The sequence below is a fragment of the Peromyscus eremicus genome, chromosome 8a (assembly GCF_949786415.1).
Source record: "Peromyscus eremicus chromosome 8a, PerEre_H2_v1, whole genome shotgun sequence".
Taxonomy (NCBI): Eukaryota; Metazoa; Chordata; class Mammalia; order Rodentia; family Cricetidae; genus Peromyscus; species Peromyscus eremicus.
The window spans coordinates 10,578,273-10,600,948 of record NC_081423.1 but is presented as its reverse complement, the minus strand read 5'-3'; the positions used below and the strand labels follow the sequence as shown (position 1 = coordinate 10,600,948).

Here is a 22,676-nt window from a genome sequence, read left to right as displayed (position 1 = left end):
GGGTTGGCGACACTGTGGTATTAGTGATGCATTAGCCAGGACTTGGACCCAGGGCTGTTGTGGCAGGACTCGGAGCATTGCTGTTGGGCTTGGTGAATCACCCGGCCTTCAGCAGCAGCAGGGACAAGGTGAGCCAAGAGGCTGAGGCTGGAGAGGGTATGTCACAGAAGACATGCCAGAGGAGGGGTCAGGGAGCTGATAGCTGCAGGGGAGTATGGGTAGCTGTCCACTTGATAAGTAAGCCTCAGGCTTTTAGGGAGGCAAGGATTCTGAGGAGAGGCTAAGGGTAGGAGGCTCTGAGCTGAAGGGGCACAGTTCTCCTCTGAGCAGAACAGGCTATGGCTCCCCAGTGCTCCTCAGCTCCTGGTCCAGTCCCTCTGACAGGCCTCTTGCTCTGCTGCCTTGTCCTCTCCTGAATGACAGTCAGACCTACTGTGGGCTTTGGAGGGGCATTCCTTTGGTGCTTTGGTGCAACCTTGGGCCAGGAAGGCTGCCTTGAATCCCAGCCTCCCCTTTGTTTGCAAGCAGTGACCTTGACAGTTTACTTTAACTTGAAGACGGGCGGGCGAGAATAGCACCTCATTCGCAGGGGTGGCAGGCTAAACCAGGATAGTCCACGGGGAGGCTGTGGCTTGTTGTCCCTGGCCAGGGAGTACTTGGTCCCTTTGTCCCCAGACTTTCTGCTCTTTTTACGGTACTAGCATGAAACCCAGGGTCTCCTGTACACCAGGCAAGCGCTCTCTACCCCTAGCCACTTGTATTTTTTAGAGCAAATGCAGACGTGAGAAGGAACCCCCGAGAGTAGGAGGGACTCCGTGGGAGGGATCTCTCCTCTTTTTACTTTTTGAGACAGGATCTTACTGTGTTGCCCACACTGGCCTTGAACGCACTCTGTAGTCCAGAATCTGTAATCCTCCTGCCTCAGCCTCCCAAGTAGCGGGAAGTACAGGCAGGTGACACCAGCTCTAGCTCCCAGGTTTGTTTGTGTCCTCCCGGCCTTATCAGATCTGCCCCCCCCCCCCCCCCGCAGAGCTGTGTACCCCTGACATTGTTTCACTGCCTCTGTAGCCCAGCGACCTTCAGGTTTTGTTCCATCTGATTTATCCTGGACCCCAGCAGAGAGCCTGGTGTTGGAATGCATAAATGAAGTGGGGAGGGAAGGGCCAAAGTCCAGAGCCCGCCTTCACCCTCCCGCTGTGGAGTTGGCCGGTGTGCTTGTTCACAGGGGCCTGGTGTCTGCCCCAGGGGAGTGGGAGAGTGGGCCTCAGGTATGGACCTCCTGATGTGCTTCTGGGCTTTGCTGGGCTTGCAAGTAGTTTCCTTGCCATTGTGGATTGGTCACCCGTACCTATCTGGTCCCCTAAGCAGTGGCACCTGCCATGGAGAGACACATGCTTGCCCACCTACTGCCCATCTGTGAAATACTGGCGCTACCTGGGCTGGCCTCCGCACTCCAGAGAGTACACATAGGCTACCCCCCCACCCCCCACCTGCTACCCCCCACCCGCACATGACTTCCCCTCCCCGGAACAGCAGTATGGCGGGTTTTGTTTTTTGTTTTGTTGCTCATGCTGACCTGAATGCTGGCATTACAGGCCTTTGCCACCACACCTGGTCTGTGCAGTGCTGGAGACAGAACCCTGCCCCAGGTCTTGTGTATGCTAGGCAAGCACTCTGCCAAAAAAGCTCCATCTCCAGTACCCAAATGGTCGTTCTGCCTGTGCTCGGCCTTGCTGGGTGTGTGCCCCTGTCTGGCTGCCTGCTGCCCACCCCTCCCAGGGATTTTGGTGGCCTTGCCCAGCCCTGTGTCCTTCCCTTCCAGCCTGGCAGGCAGTGTGGGGGCTGCTTGGCTGGCTTGCCTCTGGCTGAGGCCCAGGTGCAGGCTTGCTCATGGCCCCGTACCCCCCCCCCCAAGCTGGGCAGACAGGAAAATACCAGACATAGTTGTGCAAAGGTGGCCGCAGGCGGGCAGGCAGCGGGAGGTGGGGGCCGGAGAAGGGGCCCAGAGCCACCAGAACATTTGGAGGCTTCTTGGCCGGACAGACCTTGCAGCTGGAGGGCCACATGTTTGCATGAGTGTACGTGGATGTTGAGGCTCTCCCGGCCCTTGTCACCGGACAAGGAAGCGCCTCTGGGAGGGCTGATGAGGGGCACACCTGCTGGCTTTTTTATTTCAGCTCTGGGTGACCTTGGGAGACTCACTGTGTGGGTCACCCTCAGCCTGGGGCAGAAATGGGAACCCTTAGGGCTTGTGACTAGCCCCAGTTACCAGCATCTTCCATGGGGCAGGCGCCGGGCCGAGGCTTGTCCTATAGGATGTCCTGGGATCATTACTGTAGTGCTTGAGTTACCACTGAGGAAACTGTCTTATGGAGGCTTGGAGAGTGACAGTGACCTGTGGGAGGCCACACAGCCAGAGGAGGCTCCAGCCAGGTAGTTTGATGCAAGCTTTGCTCTGGGAACTTGCCGCAGCCAAATTCTCTACAAACTGTGCTCGGATGCTGCTCAGCCAGTCCCCAGTGCCCTCTAGTGAGAAGAGTTTTGATCTGGACTGGTTGTCTCGGGACATTGGAGTTTCTACTGAGGTGGTATATGCAGGCTAGGTGCTCCTCTTGGACTGGCATGGGGCTATACCTAATCGTGGGTTTCCAAGGAAGGCAAACCCAAAACCCTTCCAGGAAGTGCCCCGGCCACTGCACCCTCCATCCAGGGCCACTTAGTGCTCAGTCAGGCTCCACAGGGAGGGCTCCCTGCTGGCGGGTGCCCCCCAACTCCGTGGTCACTCCACAGGACAGTAGAGGACCAAGGTTCTTCCAAGGGGTACAGGCCAGCCAAAGTTCTGGTCTGGAATGAGATTTTAATGTTTGTGGGTACACAGGGAGGGCCAGTCCCTCCTCAGGGTTGTCCTTATAGACTAGGGACTTCAGTGGTGACACTTAGAATGAATTTTACTAGGTGCTTACTGTGTGTCTAACTCTGTTCTGTGTGTTGAATATTACATCCCACCTTAGGAAAGAGGCGGGGGGGGGGGGGGTTCAGGGGACATGGCAGGAAGCAGCCGAGCAGACCATGCTGTCTGACCCGTGTTTGGAACCCTGCCTGCTGCCTGGTTGGGAAGGGGGCCCTGAGAGGTCCTGTTCTACCATTGCTTCCAGCCTCCCTCACTGGGCAGCCAAGGCGGGTGGAGCTCTTGGCCAGAGCAGGGAGCACAGCCGGTTCCCAGGAATGTGGGGTTGTGGGCAGTTTGCTTTGGCAGCGTTTCTGCCCCAGCTCTCCCAGGCTTCTGGTGGCCCCCGACCCTGTCACCCCTGCAGTGCCCACCCAGCCTGCCCGCTGCCTTTCCTGGTTCTGCCCCTAGCTCCGTAAGCCCTCGGGATGAGGAGGTGGTGACCAACCTAAGCCGCCCTGTGACCAGGGCAGGCCACCTTCCTGAGCCTCCGTTTCTGCACCTGTAAAGTGGCATGAAGTGTCACCTGCTGTAACTGATGCTGGCATGTTGGCCTGTCAGCCACTGGCTGAGGCAGTCACTGTGATAGGAACCATGGCTTTGGTCTTGGTCTTGCCACCCATGATTGCAACTTGGGGTAGGAACTTCCCCCAGCCTTCAGATTCCCAGTCTGTAAGATGGGTGCTAAAGTGATGGTCCAGGTTACCACATTTGGAGACACTCACACATCAGGGACAACTTGGTTTTAACTTTTGTTCAGTAAGACCGTCACGTGTGTGTGTGTGTGTGTGTGTGTGTGTGTGTGTGTGTGTGTGTCTGTGTGTGAGTCCAGACTGACCTTAGCCTTGAATTACTGATCTAATTGTCTCCATCTCCCAAGTGCTGGTATTATAGGCATGTGCCACCATCACTGACTACATGGAGAGGTGCATCTTGGGCCCTTGTCTGTGAGTTCTAGGCTGGGTTTGCTGTAGCTCACCAAATGGACAGTTTCAAGACTACTCCTGGCGAAATGGGGTGTTCTTCATCACATCAGCTACACTGCTGTGGGGTAGATGGGCAAGGATACAGTCCCCACCTTGCTGAGGTCCTTGTTCTTAAACGTTTGCCAGGGACCAAGGGACTACCTAGCACAGGTAGGCCTCCCTCTAACCCCTCCAGTCTCAAGGCTAACCACATACGCTCCCTCAGGCACGGAAGGAAGGGCGTCATCCTGAGCAGGATCCTGGTCCCCTTCTATTAGCTTGGTGACTTTGAAGCTCGGTTTCCCCAAGAGGGAGAGATGGTGGCAGATAGGTCTATAGAGGGCCGGGTGCCCTGCAGGAGCTGCAGCTGGGGGCTGTCTGCGCAGGGTCTGCAGTGGGCGCACAATGGCAGTCATTGTCTTGGCATGGCTGGCTGGGGGCGGGGGGCGCCCAGCCCACCCTCAGGGTGACCCCCCGCCCCGGGTTGTGGGAGGGCTGTCCCCACTCCTGCCACCCCGGTGGTCCCTGCTCAGCCAGCCCCTCTTGCACTTCCTTACTGCTGCTCCCTCCAGCTCGCTCTGTTCTAATTAGTTCCTTTTGCAGCTGGAGGAGCCTCGTGGGGTCTGGGCCATGCGACCACCTCCATGTGGGCTCCCCGCTCGGGCCCATGCAGTTAGGTGTGTCGCAGGGTGCACCCAGCCTACAGCGAGTGAGCTCTCCCACAGCCAGAACAGGGTATGAGTCACTTGGCCATCCCGACCAGTAGGGAAACTGAGGCCCTGGTGGTTTCCCCAGCAAGGTCGGGATTGTAGCAGGCTGGTGTGTTCCCTGGCCTTAACACTGCATCCGCGAACACCTGACTGGGATAGGTGGGGTCCCTGCCCCTGTGGACTACCAGCTTCTACCTACTGATCTCCAGAACTCTAAGGGCAAGCAGGCAGGTCTTGGCTAGGGAGGCAGCTTCACCTTTTCTGGGTCACAGCCCCCCACTGTCCTCCTTCTAAGCATTTAAGTCTGGCTGGTGCTGACAGGGCCAGCTCTGGGGGGCTGAGCTGCAGAGGCTGTTTAGAAGGGTGGGGGACCTGCCTCTCGCTTACGCTTTTCACCTAGCTCTGTAACGAAGAGCGAAGCTGAGCCCAGGCTGGCTGCTGCTGGCTGGGAATGGGAGAGAGAGGGGTGAGGACTTTGAGGTTGGCCAAGGTCAGAGCATGAGTGGGGTCATAGGCCATCTACTCCCTGGGGGGCTATGGGTAGGAAAACTAGGGAGACTCGTTGGGGCGGTTCCTTCTTCCTTTCCCAGGAGGGGCTGCAGCGCCTGGGCTGAGTTCTGGCTTCCAAAATGAACCCCTACCTCCCAGGGCAGAACCCAGGGACAGGAAGTGAAGGAGTGTCCCTGGAGACTGGGTCCACTGATGGTGGGAGGGCAGTCATTGGAGTCCCCTTTCCTGCTGTGGGTGCTCCACCCAGGGAGATGGGCTCCTGCTGGGGCCTTCTCAGAACCAGGTGACAGACTAGTGGCTCCTCCTAGGCTCCCTCTGGTGGGAGGACCACGTGAGACAGGAGCAGGTGCCAAAGGCTACTGCTCGGTTGGCACTGGGACTGCGAGTCGGCACTTGGTTCTTCTAGCTCAGGCACCTTGCCAGTGGTCTTCTTTTCTCCATGGTGGGTGTTGGGGGCAGGGAGACCTGTGGCCTTGGGCCAGAAGAGGGACTAGGCCACCAGCCCTTCCTGGCTCCTGAATTCTTAATCAGCATAAATATTTACTTCCTTCCTCCCCTTCCAGGCTCCCAGCATAGAGCAGCTTCAGGGAGGTTGAACTAGGCCCATGTCTAAAAATAAACAGGTAGCGAGACAGACAGACAGACATAATGGGCTGCAGGTCAAGCAGAGGGCAGCCTTTGCCTAGGCCACCCATCACTGTCACCTGCCCACCTACCTGGGTTTGGGACTCCTAAGAGGGTCACCGGGGTGTCAATGAGGGCCTCTAGTCCAGGCATGGCCTGAGCCATAACAAGGGCATCCGACAGCTTCAGTGGAGACAAGTTGCAGACCTGAATCTCACAGTGAAGACGGGCTTCCTGTGCTCCAGTGATGCAGACTTGTGTGCCCAGATCCCATGTAGCCACATGTAGTGGGAGCTGGAGATATGTCCTCACTAGCACTGTCGTAGGCCAAGGAAGGGACTATCCTGTGTACCTAGGGAATGCCCTGAAAGCTGGAGCTTGTGGGAGATCAGTAGGAAGCATGTGCGGGCTGGGGTGCAAGCGAGGACCGTGTAGGCGAAGCTGCCCTGGAGGAGAGATGGGCTGGGGTACAGTGCTGTCCCCTCTGGCTTGCTCACCCCTGTAAGGGCACTTGGGCAGCTCTGGTTCAACATGGATCCCACAAGCCCCCAAGGACACAATCATAAACTGCTCCGAGTATTTCCCAGGTCGTGGTTCTTCCTTCCCGCCATGCCCGCTTTTTGTATTAAATACAGTGGTAGAGTCTCATAGTGTGGGTGTCTAGTAAAAAGATTTTGAAGGTGTGACAGTCTGTGTGAACAAAGGCCGAGGAAACAAGTTGGAGGTTTCTCATGGGTGGAGAGTCTGCTGCTTCTGGAAAAATGAAGTTTGTGGGGGAAGAGCTGGCCTTGTTCTTAGGTCAGGGGAGCTTGTGAGTCCATTTACATATGTGGAGATTATACCAGTGAGAAATTGTGCAAACAGGAGCAATATCACAGGATGAAATGATAAGAATATTACTACCAGCTTTTGCTTTTTAAATACTATCTGCTGTCCTTTGCTGGTCCAACAGACCCTGCAGAGCTGGCCTGACCACAGTCCCCAGCTGCCCCCTGGTGGCTTGTGAAGACCTACCTTCTGCCTTACTCCATCGCCAAGCTTTGCACAGGCTGCCTGGGACAGGCCCTCAGCCTGCTTCCCTTGGAGGTGACGTAGTTCCCTGCCCTGAACAGGCACTTCTGGCACCTGGGTGCTTAATTGGCCACTGAGGAATGCTACCTACAGCTTGGAGGATGCTTGTTGCTCCCTAGCCTGCTTTTAGGTCTCTGAATTCAGACTGGCAGGCTTCCCAAGCATAGCTTCCTATTCTATCAGAAGTGACAGTTGGGACTTAGCCAGCTAGTTCCTGGGAGATGTAGCTTCAAGTCTGGCTGTTCTGCCAGATTGTGAGTACCGTCACTGGAGTCAGTTTCTAACATTTATTCTCACCATTAAATGGAGATCATAAACTTGGCCTATCCCAGAAGGCTTATGGGGAGTGGCAGTGGAATCTTGCATTGGGTAGATGGTGACCCTCTGTGATATCTGTGAGCCAGGCTATTCAGGGTGTTGTCTCTGCTTCCCTGCTTCTTCAGGTTTTAGTGGGAATAGCGGAAGGAGAAACCTACGGTTACAATGTCACTATACAGCCTGTGTCCTTCCCCAGGTTCCTGCCTGAAGACCAGCTGGGTACGCTCTTTGGCCCTCCCCATCACCATGCACTCCTTGGACGAGCCGCTTGACCTAAAGCTGAGCATCACCAAGCTCCGGGCGGCGAGAGAGAAGCGGGAAAGGACACTGGGTGTGGTCCGACATCACCCTTTGCATAGGGAGTTGGGTCTGGTGGATGATAGCCCCACACCTGGTTCCCCAGGCTCCCCCCCACCAGGTACTGTCCTTGAAAGTACTCCCTCCATGCTTGTCCATTCATTCTGTGAGACCTACCCAGTGTACTCAGTGGGCATATAAAACTAGCTCCTAGCCGGGCAGTGGTGGCGCATGCCTTTAATCCCAGCACTCGGGAGGCAGAGGCAGGCGGATCTCTGTGAGTTCAAGGCCAGCCTGGGCTACAGAGTGAGTTCCAGGAAAGGCACAAAGCTACACAGAGAAACCTTGTCTCGAAAAACCAAAAAAAAAAAAAAACCAACCAAACAAAAAAAAGTAGCTCCAACCAGGGCCTGTGGAAGGTTCTGGAAAGAGGTAGAGGAGGGCAAAGCAGCAGCAAAAGGCCCAGGATTGCCTCTGGATTCTGAGATTGTATGGCTGGTTAAACTGGGTGGTGACTGGGGACAGAGCCAGGCAGATTTGTCTTCAAGATGCTTTATGCTCCCCGTGGTGTGGTGGTGCTCACCTCATGTGCTGTGCCTTCAGCTGGATTTGAGAACCAGCTTTACCACATGCTTGAGATAAAAGAGTCAGCCCATCCCAATTTTCCCCTTTTACAGAAAGGAACACTAAGGTAGAACATGACAGGGAGTGGGGGTAGTCTTGTGTTCCAGTTCCATGTATCAGATAAGTCTCATCTGTAAGATGGGTACTTACAATTTTGTTTTTTTGTTGTTGAGATGGTCTGGTGTAGTCCAGGCTGGCATTGAACTCACTATGTAGTCCAGGATGGCCTTGAATTCTTTTTTTTTTTTTTTTTGGTTTTTTTTCGAGACAGGGTTTCTCTGTGTAGCTTTGCGCCTTTCCTGGAACTCACTTTGTAGCCCAGGCTGGCCTCGAACTCACAGAGATCCGCCTGGCTCTGCCTCCCGAGTGCTGGGATTAAAGGCGTGCGCCACCACCGCCCGGCGGCCTTGAATTCTTGATCCTTCTGCCTCAGCCTTCTGAGTGTTGTGATTACAGGTATGAACCGCCATGCCAGCCCCATTTCCTGTTTCTGGCAGCCAGCTCTCCTGGCGAAGGTCAGACAAAATGATGATGTCATGACTATAACTGTCCTGACTGCTCTTTGGATATCTGGGGTCCCAGAATGGTCGAAAATGGAGGCAGGGATCCCGAAGTGGTGGGACTTGGTCCAACAGGCCTCTAGCTTGCTTCCTGAAACAGGATCTTCTTCAGGTTTCCTGCTGAACCCCAAGTTCCCTGAGAAGGTGGATGGACGCTTTTCCACAGCTCCCCTGGGGGACCTCAGCTTGTCACCACCATCTGGACTGGACTCCCCAAATGGCAGCAGCTCCCTGTCCCCTGAGCGCCAGGGCAATGGGGACCTGCCTCCACTGCCTACTGCTGTGGTAAGGAGGGGGAAGGTTCTGGAGAGACAGAGGGTATGTTGGCTTCCTAGGGCTCCTAGGCAGGTGCCACCAAATTGGGTGGTAAGGGATTCTCATTCCTAAGCTGTTAACTACATCTGTCACCTCTAGGTGACATCTTCATCAGCTGGCCCTTTCCCTGGATGTGTGTGTGTCTGTGTCTAGGCCTTCCTCTGTCATAAAGACATAAGATACTGGATTTACGGTCACCATACTGCAGTAGGACCTCACCTTAACTAACTACTCTTGAAAAGACTATTTCCAAACAAGGTCATATACATAGGTGGATATGATTAGTACTCAGGGTGTCTTTTGGATTGATATCTTTTTTTTTTTTTTTTTTTTTTTTTTTTGAGACAGGGTCTCTACATAGCCCTGGCTGTCCTGGAGCTCCTTATGTAGACCAGACTGTCCTTAAACTTACAGTTCTGGGATGAAAGGCGTGTTATACCTGGCTGTATTGATATAATTTAACACTGTCCACACGAGGGTAAAAGTGAGAGGTCTGGCCTGGCAGTGGTGGCACACATTTTTCTTTTAATCCCAGCACTTGGGAAGCAGAGGCAGGTGGATCTCTGGGCGACAACCAGGGCTACACAGAGAAAGTCTGTGTGGAAAAACAAGACAAAGTGGCAGTGGGGTTTGTGTGTGTGTGTGTGTGTGTGTGTGTGTGTGTGTGTGTGTGTGTGTGTACCTGCCAGTGGGGTACACTAACCTCTTACTCTTTAGGATTTCCAGACACTTCGCTATTTGGATGGTGTCCCCAGCTCCTTCCAGTTCTTCTTGCCCCTGGGCTCTGGGGGAGCTCTGCACCTACCTGCTTCCTCCTTCCTCACACCCCCCAAGGACAAGTGCCTGTCACCGGAGCTGCCCCTCGCCAAGCAGCTGGTGTGTCGATGGGCCAAGGTGAGTTGGGAGCTGGGAAGAGTGGTGAGGGCTGGGCCAGCACCCTACTTGGGATCAGAACCCTGCCTGCCTGGCCTTACAGTGTAACCAGCTCTTTGAGCTCCTCCAAGACCTAGTTGACCATGTCAATGACCATCATGTCAAGCCGGAACAGGATGCTCGGTACTGCTGCCATTGGGAGGGCTGTGCCCGCCACGGCCGTGGCTTCAATGCCAGGTGAGGGAGCAGGGTGAGGGCAGGAAGGGAGGGGCTGGGTGCCCATTGAGCTGAGTGTGCCCCCGGGCCCTCCCTGGAGCAGGTACAAGATGCTCATTCACATCCGGACTCACACCAATGAGAAGCCACACCGATGCCCCACCTGCAACAAGAGCTTCTCCCGCCTGGAGAACCTGAAGATCCACAACCGCTCCCACACAGGTAGGTTTCTCATGGAGGTGGGGGGCTCCAGGAAAAGGCTGGAAAGAGGGACAAATCTCATTGTTCATACCCTGCTCCCCTTGTTTGAGACAGGGTCTCATGTAACCCGGGCTGGTTTCTAACTGTGTAGGCAAGGAAGACCATGGGCTCCTCATCTTCCTGCCTTCATCTTCCAAGTGTTGGGACATTAGCTAGGGGTATGATCATCTAGGTCTGCCTCTCCTCATTGGGCCCCAAGCCCCACAGAACCACACACTTCATTTTAAGTTACTCCATTACTACATTAAAGAGAGCAAGCTGGGCATGGTAGCTCACACCTTTAATCTCAGTACTTGGGAGGCAAGAGGCAAGAGGATCTCTGTGAGTTCAAGGACTTCCTGGTCTACAGAGCAAGTTCCAGGCCAGCCAGAATTATATAATGAGACCATGTCTCAAAAAAACCCAAAACAAAATTAAAAAAAAAAAAAAAAGAAAAGAAAAAGGAAATAGGTGAAATTAATTGTAATTATGTGTCCTATGAAACCCAATATATAAAAAAACATGTCAGCAAACCTGGGTATGGTAATGAATGTCTGTATTCCCCAATAATTAGCTTAAAGTTGTTGGTTTTTTTGTTGTGTTTTTTGAGACAAGTTCTCTGTGTAGCCTTGGCTGTCCTGGAACTCACTCTATAGACCAGGCTGGCCTTGAACGCAGAGATGCTCCTGCCTCTGCCTCCCAAATGCTGGGATCAAAGGCATGCGCCACAATCGTCCTGCAAACTTAGAAGGTCAAGGCTATCTTGATCAACACACAGTGAGATCCCATTTCAAAAAAGAAACAATGGGGCTGGAGAGATGGCTCAGCAGTTAAGAGCACTGGCTGTTATTACAGAGGTCCTGAGTTCAATTCCCAGCAACCACATGGTAGCTCACAACCATCTGTAATGAGATCTGCTGCCCTCTTCTGGCCTGCATGCATACATGCAGACAGAACACTGTATACATAATAAATAAATGTTAAAAAAAAAAAAAAGAAACAATGACCAAAACAAAACAGCTGAACATTAAACTCCCTCCTTTCACACAAAGCCTTTGAGATCTAGTCTGTCTTAGCCTCACAGCACACCTCCTTGTGGACCCAGCTTCATTTCCAAGGCTGAGTGGCTACAGGTGGCTCCTGTCCTGGTCAGCATAGTGACTTTGTGATTCAAGCCAGGTAAGGTGGTGCACACCTGTAATCCCAGCACTCAGGAGGCAGGCAGATCTCTGAGTTCAGCCTGGTCTACAGAGCTAGTTCTAGAACAGCCAGGGCTACACAGAGAAACCCTGTCTCCAAAAACAAAAACGAAGAAGACTGTGAGCCATTCTGAGCAAGGCCACATGGAAGACTAAGGCAGCACTGTTAGTGCTTACCAGGGTCCAGGTCTGCATGGGCGTACACGCCAAGGTTGACTTCTGCCCTAGCAAAGGAATCTGGTGGGTGCACAGCAGTTCCGCCTGCAAGCTTAGCTGGGTCAGCCTCATCCGGGTACAGGGATGGTCTCCCAAATCAGAGTCAGAATGCTTCAGGAGCTCTGGGCCTGGGAGAGGCAAGGGGATAGGTGGAAAGATCTGGCAGAATTGAGACCCCTCAATGCAGCCCACCCCTACAGGTGAGAAGCCCTACGTCTGCCCCTATGAGGGCTGCAACAAGCGTTACTCCAACTCGAGTGACCGATTCAAGCACACCCGTACCCACTACGTAGACAAGCCCTACTACTGCAAGATGCCTGGCTGCCACAAGCGCTACACCGACCCCAGCTCACTGCGCAAGCACATCAAAGCCCACGGTCACTTTGTGTCTCATGAACAGCAGGAGCTCCTGCAGCTACGCCCACCCCCGAAACCACCATTGCCCACTCCCGACAGTGGCTCCTATGTCAGTGGGGCTCAGATCATCATCCCAAACCCTGCTGCCCTTTTTGGAGGCCCCAGTCTGCCAGGCCTGCCCTTACCCCTGGCTCCTGGCCCCCTTGACCTCAGTGCTCTGGCCTGTGGCGGTGGTGGAAGTGGAGGTGGGGGCATGGGCCCTGGGCTGCCAGGCTCTGTTCTACCCCTCAATCTGGCCAAGAACCCACTGTTGCCCTCACCCTTTGGGGCTAGTGGACTAGGCCTGCCTGTGGTCTCTCTCCTGGGTGGTTCTGCTGGTAGCAAGGCTGAGGGGGAGAAAGGTCGTGGGTCAGTGCCTGCCAGGGTCCTGGGCCTGGAGGACCACAAGACTCCCCTGGAAAGGACGGAGCGCAGCCGCTCCCGGCCAAGCCCTGATGGACTCCCCTTGTTACCGGGCACTGTACTGGACCTGTCCACGGGCAACTCGGCAGCCAGCAGTCCAGAGGCGCTAACTCCTGGCTGGGTGGTCATCCCGCCAGGGTCTGTGCTGCTCAAACCAGCTGTGGTAAACTGAACCTGGGCTACCCACCTACCAGCTGTGACAGGCCAGCTACCTACTGTGGGCTCATCCCCTGACGAACAGAAACTCTTCTGCGAAATAGCAATAATATCCAACTGCTCCAGGGGCCCAAGTGTCTGCTTCCTGGGAGGCTGCAGCCCCAGACAAGCTGGGTAGCAAGGGTGGTGCTAGGTCTTTGGTGGCTTCCTGGCTCCAGAGTGGACTTGGCTTGGACCTGCTGTCCAAGGAGGCCATGCTCTTGGGTGCTAAGGCCTCACCCACCTCCACTTCCCCAGCCCGTAGTTTGGGTGAGGCCTTCCTCTGCCCGTCCTCCAAGGACTCAGTTCTGCCTCCTGCTCTGGTGCATTCCTCTCCACGAGCAGTCTGGGCGGGTTACCACTCCTTCCTGCCTTACCTACTTGTCAGCTGGGGAGCCCCCGTGATCATAAGCCCATGCCTGGGAACTCCTTAGACCCCTTTCCCTCTGGCCCGCCCCTGGAGGGAGAGCAAGACAGACAGGCCCTGGCCAAGGCGCAGGAGAAAGCTGCCTTTTCCTGCCTACTGCTACGACAAGGTGCTTCCCTGCTTGCTTAGCAGAGAAGCCTGCTGTCAGTGCCCCTCTGCCCGAGTCAGCACTGCCGGAGGGTGGCAACACTTTCTAAAGAGGAGAGGTGGCTGAGCACTCCTTTCCCTTGGGAGTGTGCAAGCAGGTTCAAAGATCATTGTACTGGTCCGGTCCGGCTTGGCTTGGCCTGGCACTGTTACCCTGCAGAAGTCTGCAAAGCGTCAGTCTATACCAGGTGGGCTCCAGGTTTGGGGGTTACGAAGTCACGGAATGCAGGGAAGGACTGACTCATCAGAAAGGAGTTTTCTAGAAACCACGAACTGAAGCCCCTGGGTGTGAGGGAGGCTAGGCAGCCAAGCACAGCATTTGGAGGACCAACCGTCTGCTTGGGAAAAGCTGGCTAGAGAGTGGACTGGACACGTGACAAGGTTGTTTCCTCTGACTTTCCAGTTGAGCCCTTTTCTTGGTGGTGCCTCTCTTTGGCCCGCAGGCTCTCCCCAAGCCAGCTCCCCCAGGGCCTGTACTACTCAGAATAAGGTCAGCACTTATGTAGGGCTAGACTAAGCCAAGGACATTGGAGGACTGTGCTCCACAGCTCCAAAAGGCTAGGTGTGCCAGCTCCGGCCTCTTGCTGTCCTCTGTCCTCTGCTGCAGAGCGGCTAAGCCCCTCACCTCCCTATCCTTAGAACAAAAGCTGCTGGGATGGTAGGGGTCCTTAGTAGCTCTGCTTCTTCTGAGCAGCTCTGCCTACTCTCCTTTTTCCCAGACTGCCCTTCTGTTTCAGAAGGGTCACCCTGACCTGACCTGCCCAACTGCTGGGCTTAGGACCCCAGCCCTGATAGGGCTCGGCTGTGCTGGCTCTACCCCTTGAAGGGGCTGTGAGCAAGCTAAGGAGCTGGTCTCCTGTCTTCGGGTCTACCCATGATCCAAGTAACCTCCTGGCTCGTTAGGGCCCTAGGCCTTAAGTCCCTGGCTGGGGGATTGGGTTTCAGACTCAAGCCCAAGAGCAGAGCACGGGCACTGGAAGGCGACATTAGCTCAGCATGTGATTCCGTGATAGACCAGGCTTGGAAGGGCCGGTGTACTTGTCAGTCCGTCGTCGCACATCCCAGACATCAGTATTTTAACAGGTTCTAAGTGCCTTTCTATTGTAGCTTGTGTTTTTCCTCCTTTTGGCTCCATTGCTGTTAGCATAGAGTTAAAACAAAACAAAAAGATAAGCTAATGACTATAACAATATATTCCTCCATGTGAGAGGAAGTTTATAAAGAAACAATAAAAGTGAGTTGCAAAGATGGTTTCTGCATAGTAGATGTGCCAGGAACTGGGTCACTTGCTCTATCTTGGTTGTGGGCGTTCCAACTAGACACCTAAAGGCCTGGCCTGGACCTTTCCCCTCGACCTGCCACGGGCTGCCTTCACTCTGAGATCAGAAGGCCCACCCACCTGGGACTAGAAGAGGTAGGCAGTAAGGGACAAGAGGGTACAAATTACTCTCAACTACAAGGTTCAGGCCTTGATCTGCACTGCCTGCTGAGAATGGCTGACACCTGGTCAAAGCTCCTTCCCAGCTACACATGAGCTTTCTGCCCAAGTCACTGAGAGCCTCTGCAACCCCAGCAGGGAGTTCTGGGGCCAGGGGTCCTTTATCTTGAGGGAAGGCACGGGCAGACTCTTTGGTTTCCTCAGGACTGTGTGGTAGGACACAGGAGGAACAGAGCCTCTGTGACAGGTCCTGGCCAGGCTTACTGAAGTGGGTGTGTAGCTGTTCACCAACATCCCGTCCACCACGCTGTCAAGGACTGCTGCCTCCTGACTCTTTCACAACCCCAAATAGGCAGGAAGTGAGCAAACCTTCTCCAACAGGAATAGATGCACTGGAGAAACATGGAAAAGACATTTATTACCAAGCTATAAATTATGAGGCAATGGGTGGGGTGGGAGTGGCCAGCAGTCACGTTTTGGGCATCTGCCCTTTCTCTCTCTCTTCCTGGGCTTGTATTCGGAGTTCCTCATCTAGACGTTCCTTCGCACGGACAACCTAGGAGGAGGAGGAGGAAGGTCAGGCTCTGACAGTCTCTGTCCCAGGCCCTAACAACCTCCCTAGAGGACAGCAGACAAGCCAAGATTCAAACAACTTAGGGGCACTCCAGGGTACAAGGGGAAGGAAGCCCTGGCTTCCTTTCCTCATAGAGTTAAAGAGCACTCACCTTTGACTGCAAGTAGAAAGAGCCTCCCACGGACTTATCGTTCACCTTAAACAGGTGTTCATAATTCTGCAGAGATGAGAAGTGAACATTAGTCTCTGGGTGACATCAGGGAAGGCTGATGACAAGAGATGTTAAAGGGCCTGACCTCTGTCGTGCAGGAAGCTCTGTGACCAAAAGGAGAAGAGAAAGCCAAGCAGCCATGTGGGGATGGTTCAGCTGCTACAGCAGCTGCCATGTCCTCTGTATTTGTGCTGCCTGGGGCTCTTCAAGCTCCCACTGGCTGGGGTCAGGGCTTCTACACCCACCCTCTTCTGCACAACACCACCCCATGACAGATCAGGGGCCTCACCTTCTGGACCTGCTCAGGATTCAGCTTGGAGATGTTGAGAATCTGCTGGGCCTCTTGAAGGCTGAGGCCAGAGAGGTTAGATGCAGCTGCAGACTGGTGCCCAGCACGACCCCGAGCATCAGCGGCTGCCTGGCTTGCTGTGGGCACATTGGTGACTGCTTAGTCCCCTTGGTGGCCCAGAGCTTCCCCTAGGCCTTCTAAGTGACACAAAAGAAACAATTTGCCCAGGAGTAGCTTTTCTTTAGTATGGCGTCTTTTTGGAGGGAGGGGCAAACAGTCCACACTGAAGGATGGAACAGGGTCAAACTAGGGCTCTTGGTCCACCAGTCTAGACCACAAGATGACTTTGACCCTCTTCCTCCCCTCGTTCCTAGGTCCCAGAGGCCTAGCAAATTGGGAGCTTTAAGCTACTTTGGGGACTAGGGTAAAGCTACAGGCAGGGGAGGAGCAGTAGTCAGAGCCTCCATAACTGGCCTAGCCAGTGCCCAGACTGTCACAGCAGACCACCCCGGGACTGCTATCCTTTGGTGACGTTACAATCAAAAGCCAGCAAACTTTCTCTTAAAGTGCCAGATAATAAACATTTTAACTTCACAGTTAATTAGTCTGTGTTGGAATTACTCAGCTCTCCTTCAAACCAGCCAGAAGATGCGACTCTCTTACTTTATTTACCAAAATGGACTGTCACAGGGACCCGTTTGCCCTGGACACTCGTGCTAACCAGGCCTAACTGAAAACAAACCTTTCCTGTATGTACGAATGTCTCAAAGTCTGGCACTGCCTCCTACCATAGCAAAGTATTCCAGGCCATCTAAGCCACAGAGTTCTGCCCAAAAGAGATCCCTTCATCCACAACTGACACAACCCACAGGAAAATCTAAACTGGGCAGGGCTCCCAGCATGCAAAGAGATAGAGGCTTACCTGCGAACTCCTGCCTCAGGGCCCGGGCAAAGGCTCTGCCCACCACCTGCACACCCATCACGATGATCTGGGCCAGGTACTTGGCCTGTGGGCAAAACGGACACCTCAGAGCTGTGGAGTGATCTAAGGGCTAACTCCTCTAAACTTCCTTTGGTAGTTCTAGATATGTTGGAGTTCCCAGATGAAGATTGGAAAGGCTGTAGGGGGATAAAATTGACACTGACTTGTGGGAAGGAACTGGCTTGAGAGCCAGTACATAATACAGTCCCAGACTGCCACCAGTTTAATACACTCTAAGGTCACTGATGGCTCCTCTGTGCTTTTGAGACCATCTGGCCCAGCCTTCACATTACCAGGGAAAACAGATCCATCCGAACTCTCCCAAGACTTCAAGTCCAATGACTTGGAATCTGTCCATGAATACAACAATATCACTAAAAGTCTGGGTGTGGTGGTGCATGGCTATAATCCTAGTACTGCAGAGGCCGAGGAAGGGTGATCATGAGCCTGGATCTCATAGTAAACCCTTGTCTCAAAACAAACAAACAAATGGGAGCCAAGAAGATGGTTCAGCAGGTAAGAGTGCTTGCTCTTGTAACTACAAGGACCCAAGCTCAGATCCCACTATCCATGAAGTAAGCCAGGCATGGTCCTGTCCTGTGTATACCGGTTATCCAAACATTGAGTGGGGTGGAGAAAAATCCACTAGGGCTTTCTGGCTACCACTTAGCCAGAAAAAGTGTTTCATGTTCAGAGAGAGACCCTGCCTCAAAGGAATAAGGTGGCGAGTGATAGAAAAGGAAACCTAAAATCCTCTTACCATGTGTGAGTAACATTATACACACTAAGCAAAGGAACAAAAGGGGGTGGGCTAAGGGTCTACTTAGAACATAGTACTCAGGAGTCTACAAAGGGAATTCAGACAACACCCTAAGGTTTGAACCCAGCAACTGAAGAGTACAGTCATCTGTAAACTCCTGGGTTCACACATCCATTCAGTCAATTCAGTTTTGGACAAGGACACTCAGGACTCAATCCCTGCTCTCAGAGCAGGCTGCACAGCCACTGTTCAAGCAGGGAAATCATCTCCAGCAGCGCAAGGCTACCCAGATCCCACCACTAATAAATAGGGGAGCCTCACTACGAATAATAAGGAACAGGAGAGAGGTTCTGGGGGAAGACAGTATTTCTCCTAGGCTGGGTCCTAAGGTGCAGGTGGAGCCATGAGAATGAGCCACAAGTGAAGGAGGTAAGTCTAAGATCAGACACCCTGGGAGCAGCCTCGACTGGAAAAAGACCAGAGGTTGGATTAATGGAGAAACATTAAGATTTCATTGTGGCCGGGCGGTGGTGGTGCATGCCTTTAATCCCAGCACTCGGGAGGCAGAGCCAGGCGGATCTCTGTGAGTTCGAGGCCAGCCTGGGCTACAGAGTGAGTTCCAGGAAAAGGCGCAAAGCTACACAGAGAAACCCTGTCTCGAAAAACCAAAAAAAAAAAAAAAAAAAAAAAAGATTTCATTGTGAAACAGAAATGATGTATAGAGAGCATGTATAAAACTGGACCCCATGTCTGTGAAATGAATAAAGAAGCATGCAGAGCACTCCTGGTGATTGCTCACTGCAAGCTTATAGCACTCACATGCTTTGGACCTTTCTCCCTGTACTTTCCTGTGGCTAATCTCCATCAACAAGTACTGACTAAGTCTGTGTACCAGGCACTATGTCAGACACATTCTAGTGTTTGTGCCATTTCATCCCAAGAACTCAAGGTTTAGTGACTCACTGGTGCTCGGGAGAAAGGGTGGGGAAGCTGGAGTCCTCTTTCCCATAGGACCCTACTCCGAAGGGAAGATGACGACAAGATGACCAGCGTCAGAACTGGCCTTTCTGGCTTCAAGGCCCTGCCCTTCCCTAACAAGCAGATCTGATTATGGGCCATTAGGGAAGTGAAGAGGGCTCACAGCAGGCTGGAATTTCCTAAGCCCTAGCTTTTATACCAGAAAGCATGGCCCAGGAAAGCCCCTCATGGCCCAGGGAAGCCCCTCCTGTGAAGATCAATGCCAGCTGTGTGGTAGTAAAGGAGTGACAGGGTGCTCACTGACTGGTGATCTCACCCGATTTTGCCTTGCTTACCTAGAGCCATTGTCATGTAAGTAAGGCAGGAAGCTCTGAGATGGAATTTAGCTTCTGTATGACTGGTTCTAGAGGTTCCCTTGGCCTAGAACACCCCTTAGGAGATTTCACCACACAGTCTGCCTCTCTAGCCACACACCCATTACATGGCCTTGGAGGCAATGATGTACTTTTCTGATAAGGTCCATAGTTATTGCTAAATAATGGATGTTAAAAAAACTGAGGCTTTAATCCCAGCACTCGGGAAGCAGAGACAGGCTGATCTCTGTGAGTTCAAGGCCAGCCTGGTCTACATGGAGGGTACCAGGACAGCCAAGACTACAAAGGGAAACCCTGTCTTGAAAAAACAAAACTGAGGCTGGCCAGTGTGATACGCCTTTAATCCTATCACTTTAGAGGCAGAGGCAGGTGGATCTCTGAGTTCATGGACAGCCCCTGGTCTACATAGTAAGTTCCAGAATGGCCAGAACTATATAAAGACCCTTTCTCAAAAGACAAAACAAAATAGAAGCTCTAACTGGAGACTTTCCCCCTGTACACTTCAAGCCAAGGTGACAGGTAGCCTGTTGTTCTGCTATCTGGAGTACAGTGGCTGAGGGGAAGGGAGAATTGCACTAGGTCTTAGCCACAAGGCCTAGAAGCTACTAGGAAGGCAAGGCTGGCCTGCAAAGTTCCACCTGGGATTTGCAGACAGAACCACTCATGTTTCTGCAGAGGTGTTCCCAGGAAGAGGCTGAAACAGCATTTATGCAGGCCAGCTTTGGGATTACCTCCTATACCCATCCCAGCCTGTGTGACCCTGGTCAAAGTCTCAACCCATATGTGCCTCAATTTCCTGACACCACAACTGTGGACACCATGGCTGTCGGAGAGTGAGATGATGCCTGGCATGGAGCCTAAATGACCCAGCAGGTGATGAGCAAGTATTGGTTTCCATGTATTACTTACTACTCTGCTTTTATAAAAACTTGGCAATGGCCAGGCAGTGCAGGCCTGGTAGTTCATGCCTCAATTCCAGTACTCAGGAGGTAGAGGCAGGAAGACAGCCACAAGTTCAAAGTCACCCTGGTCTACATGGTGAATTCCAGGCTAGCTAGGGTTATATAGGAAGACCTTGTTTTTTTAAAACAAACAACAGTTTTTTCCAGTTAGGCCCTTTGGTGCCTCAGAGGTAAAAGTATACAAACCACAGTCTTCTCCTAGGAGCTAGGAAGCAAGCAGCAGGGGGAAGGAAGCAAGAAGGAGCCTGACCTACACCCGAATTCTACCTCTGCTTCTCACCAGCTGTGTAGCCTTTGACAAATTAACTTTTCTCAACCACCGCTTTTTAAACTGCAAAATGAAGACAATGATATATTTCCTTACAGGAGGGATGTGAGGCCCGGGGAGGCAATACACACAAAACTGAGTGGAGAGACCGGAGGGTCCTGGAAACAGAGTTCAGCTGCTGGCTTTGCTCCCAGACCAGACCCTGCTTGGTGTTAATGATCTGGCAATCAGGCGATGCTCACAGCTGAACATTTCTGGGGTGCAAAGCTCTGCCAGCTACAGTCTGCTTCAAGAGTATTCAAACAACCACCACTAAGGCCCCAATAAGAAAGCACCCAAACAACTCTAACTCACTGACAGGCCTCAAGATCCCAGGCCAAGAACAGCCAGTTCACAGCTCACTTCAAGCAAAGCAGTAGCTGAGGGCAGGAGTCATAACCACAGGACTACAACCCTGAAATCTGCCATTAGCAACACACTTCCTTTCCCAACTGAGAAGCAATATGGCACAAGAGGACCTCAGACAAGGTTGGTGGGGAGGGGTCCCAAAACGAGGCGTAAGTCATGGAGGCGCATCAGGAAGGGCCCAACTTTCAGGCCTGTGTACAACATTCCTCCAACACAGAGTAGCGGGCCCTGGGAGTGGGTCGGACTGACACGGCAGGAGGGACTTGGGCTGTCACTGGTGTCACAGCTAGATAGGAGCAAGGCCAGGACTACTACACGGTGCCATTTGTGACAGCTCCTGGGTCCCCAGCGGCCTGCACAGCAGGTGCCCAATACATATTTGAAAGAGATGACTGTCCATGAACGAGCACTTCAATCAAGCCAGTTTCCTACGCCCATTCCCCAGGCAGGCTTCCACTGGTATCTCCCACCTCTGATCTCAACTTGGTCCTCTGGATCTTCTCCCCCTTACCTTTCCTCTCGTTGCGGCTGCACCCTTACTTCTGGTAAGCTCTCATGCTTCTTTATGCTTAATATCTCCACTGCTCCGAGTTCCTGCACTATAAATACCCTCCTTCCTATCCAGATACGGTCAAGACTCAACGTTGCCAAGGCATGGTGGTGGCGCATGCCTGTAATTCCAGCACTTGGGAAGCTGGGGCAGGAGGATCCCTAGAGTTTGAGGCTAGCCTGAGTTACAAAGCAAGACAATGCCCCAAACCAAAAACCTTTGCACCCTTCAGGGTTTGGCAAAATATGCGATAATCCGACTCCTAGGTGAAAATTTCCTAGGCTCCTCCCACTTATACCTTCCCATAGTACTTTTCTTTTCCTCTTTTGGAGGTGTACTGGGGATTGAATCCAAGGCCTCTCCTGTGGTGGGCAAGCAATATAACACTGAGCTATCCTCTTTACTAAAGTGCGCAGGCTGCCCTCGAACTCATGAAGTCCACACTAGTTCCGACTCCTGATCTTCCTGCCTCAGCCTCCCAAGTGCTGGGTCTGCAAGTGTAAGCCACCGTGACTGCGTTCAAAGTTGAACGTGGAGAATGCATGGTAAAGGTCCAATCCCACAAGGAATCAACACAGGTCCTCATTAGATGTTGGTGATCCAGTTACAAGGCAGGAATAATGTGGTGACATGTGTAGTCTCAGAATATGAACAAAACTGAGCCAAAACCAGCCTCTGGCTCTTGTGTGGAAGAAGAGCCTGGCAAAGTCAAATTCTCACAGCGTCAGGTCCCTTACGTGTAAAATGGGGACGACTGAGGCCGACTGAATGACAGTCTACATGAAGCCTCAGCTCCAGGCACGACATCTGTAAACAGTTAACTGCCCACCTTCCGATTACTAAAGCACAGGCTCCCCAGCCGGGTGTGGTGGCGCACACCTTTAATGCCAGCACTGGAGACAGAGGCAAGTGGATCTCAATGAGTTTTAGGCCAGCCTGGTCTACTACTTACGACGTTAGAGGGCGGCCAGGGCTACATACATAGTGATACCCTGTCTCAGATAAGTAAATAAATAGGCTCCCCCAACCAGCCGCCTTCCAGTCACTCAGGGGCAAACCTCAAGAACCTGCCCTTTAAAGGTTGCACAGGCGACCTGCACGGTTTCCTGCAAACGCTCAGCCTCCACGTCTCACTCCAGCTCGGGTCCCGGGTCTACCAATTCCTTGCACGAGCCAACTGTCAAACGCGGTCAAAAACCGAGCAACATCGCCGAGTCCGCCACTCAGGAGCCGGCCCACCCAACAACCGCCTCTCCCACCGCCCGTAACGGCTCGCTCACGCCGAGGCAGGGCACGGCCGGGGGCTTCCTGCCGGTCGAGCCTCAGTTCCCAGGCCCGCGGTCCTCCCCGCCCGGCGTCAACGACCTGCGAGCCGGCGACACGCCACAGAGCCCGCTTCCTGTGGGGTACGCGGGCGGATCTCGGCAGCAGGGCTGGAGCCGGCCGCCCGCCCGCCCGCCCGCCTCCGGCTCGCCCTCCCTCCCCGAGCCTCACCATGGCGGCCGCTGCGCCTCAGGGGCACGGGCGCCGCGTCCCGACCCGGGGGCACCAGCTCACCGGCTGCCGCTGGGTCAGAGGTCAGGGGAGACCGCAGAGCGCGTGCGCGGCG

The 22,676-nt window shown here is 53.4% G+C and overlaps 2 protein-coding genes across 5 annotated transcripts in view; one reads left to right on the top strand and one right to left on the bottom strand.

Annotated features, from left to right (window-relative positions):
* The window catches only part of Glis2 (GLIS family zinc finger 2), a 21,776-nt gene extending 6,514 nt beyond the window's left edge, over positions 1 to 15,262 (top strand). Inside the window, exons 2-7 of one of the 2 annotated variants that reach the window (XM_059270094.1) lie at positions 7,342 to 7,563; positions 8,739 to 8,911; positions 9,659 to 9,835; positions 9,918 to 10,051; positions 10,134 to 10,252; positions 11,886 to 15,262. In XM_059270094.1, the coding sequence (XP_059126077.1) occupies positions 7,392 to 7,563; positions 8,739 to 8,911; positions 9,659 to 9,835; positions 9,918 to 10,051; positions 10,134 to 10,252; positions 11,886 to 12,676 (1,566 nt within the window). In that variant the 5' untranslated portion in view covers positions 7,342 to 7,391 and the 3' untranslated portion in view covers positions 12,677 to 15,262. Of the gene's footprint in view, positions 1 to 7,341; positions 7,564 to 8,738; positions 8,912 to 9,658; positions 9,836 to 9,917; positions 10,052 to 10,130; positions 10,253 to 11,885 lie in introns of both variants that reach the window. The other variant, XM_059270093.1, reaches the window with a different exon arrangement.
* Pam16 (presequence translocase associated motor 16) lies at positions 15,110 to 22,676 on the bottom strand. 3 transcript variants are annotated; one of them, XM_059270095.1, is made up of 5 exons: positions 22,562 to 22,676; positions 16,708 to 16,792; positions 15,786 to 15,922; positions 15,437 to 15,502; positions 15,110 to 15,267 (listed from the first exon to the last, which is right to left on the bottom strand). In XM_059270095.1, the coding sequence occupies exons 1-5, from the start codon at positions 22,562 to 22,564 to the stop codon at positions 15,181 to 15,183; spliced, it is 378 nt and encodes a 125-aa protein (XP_059126078.1). In that variant the 5' UTR covers positions 22,565 to 22,676; the 3' UTR covers positions 15,110 to 15,180. The 3 variants fall into 3 exon arrangements, with proteins under 3 accessions (XP_059126078.1, XP_059126079.1, XP_059126080.1); XM_059270096.1 differs by lacking the exon at positions 22,562 to 22,676 and adding an exon at positions 22,126 to 22,328; XM_059270097.1 differs by lacking the exon at positions 22,562 to 22,676 and adding an exon at positions 22,162 to 22,328.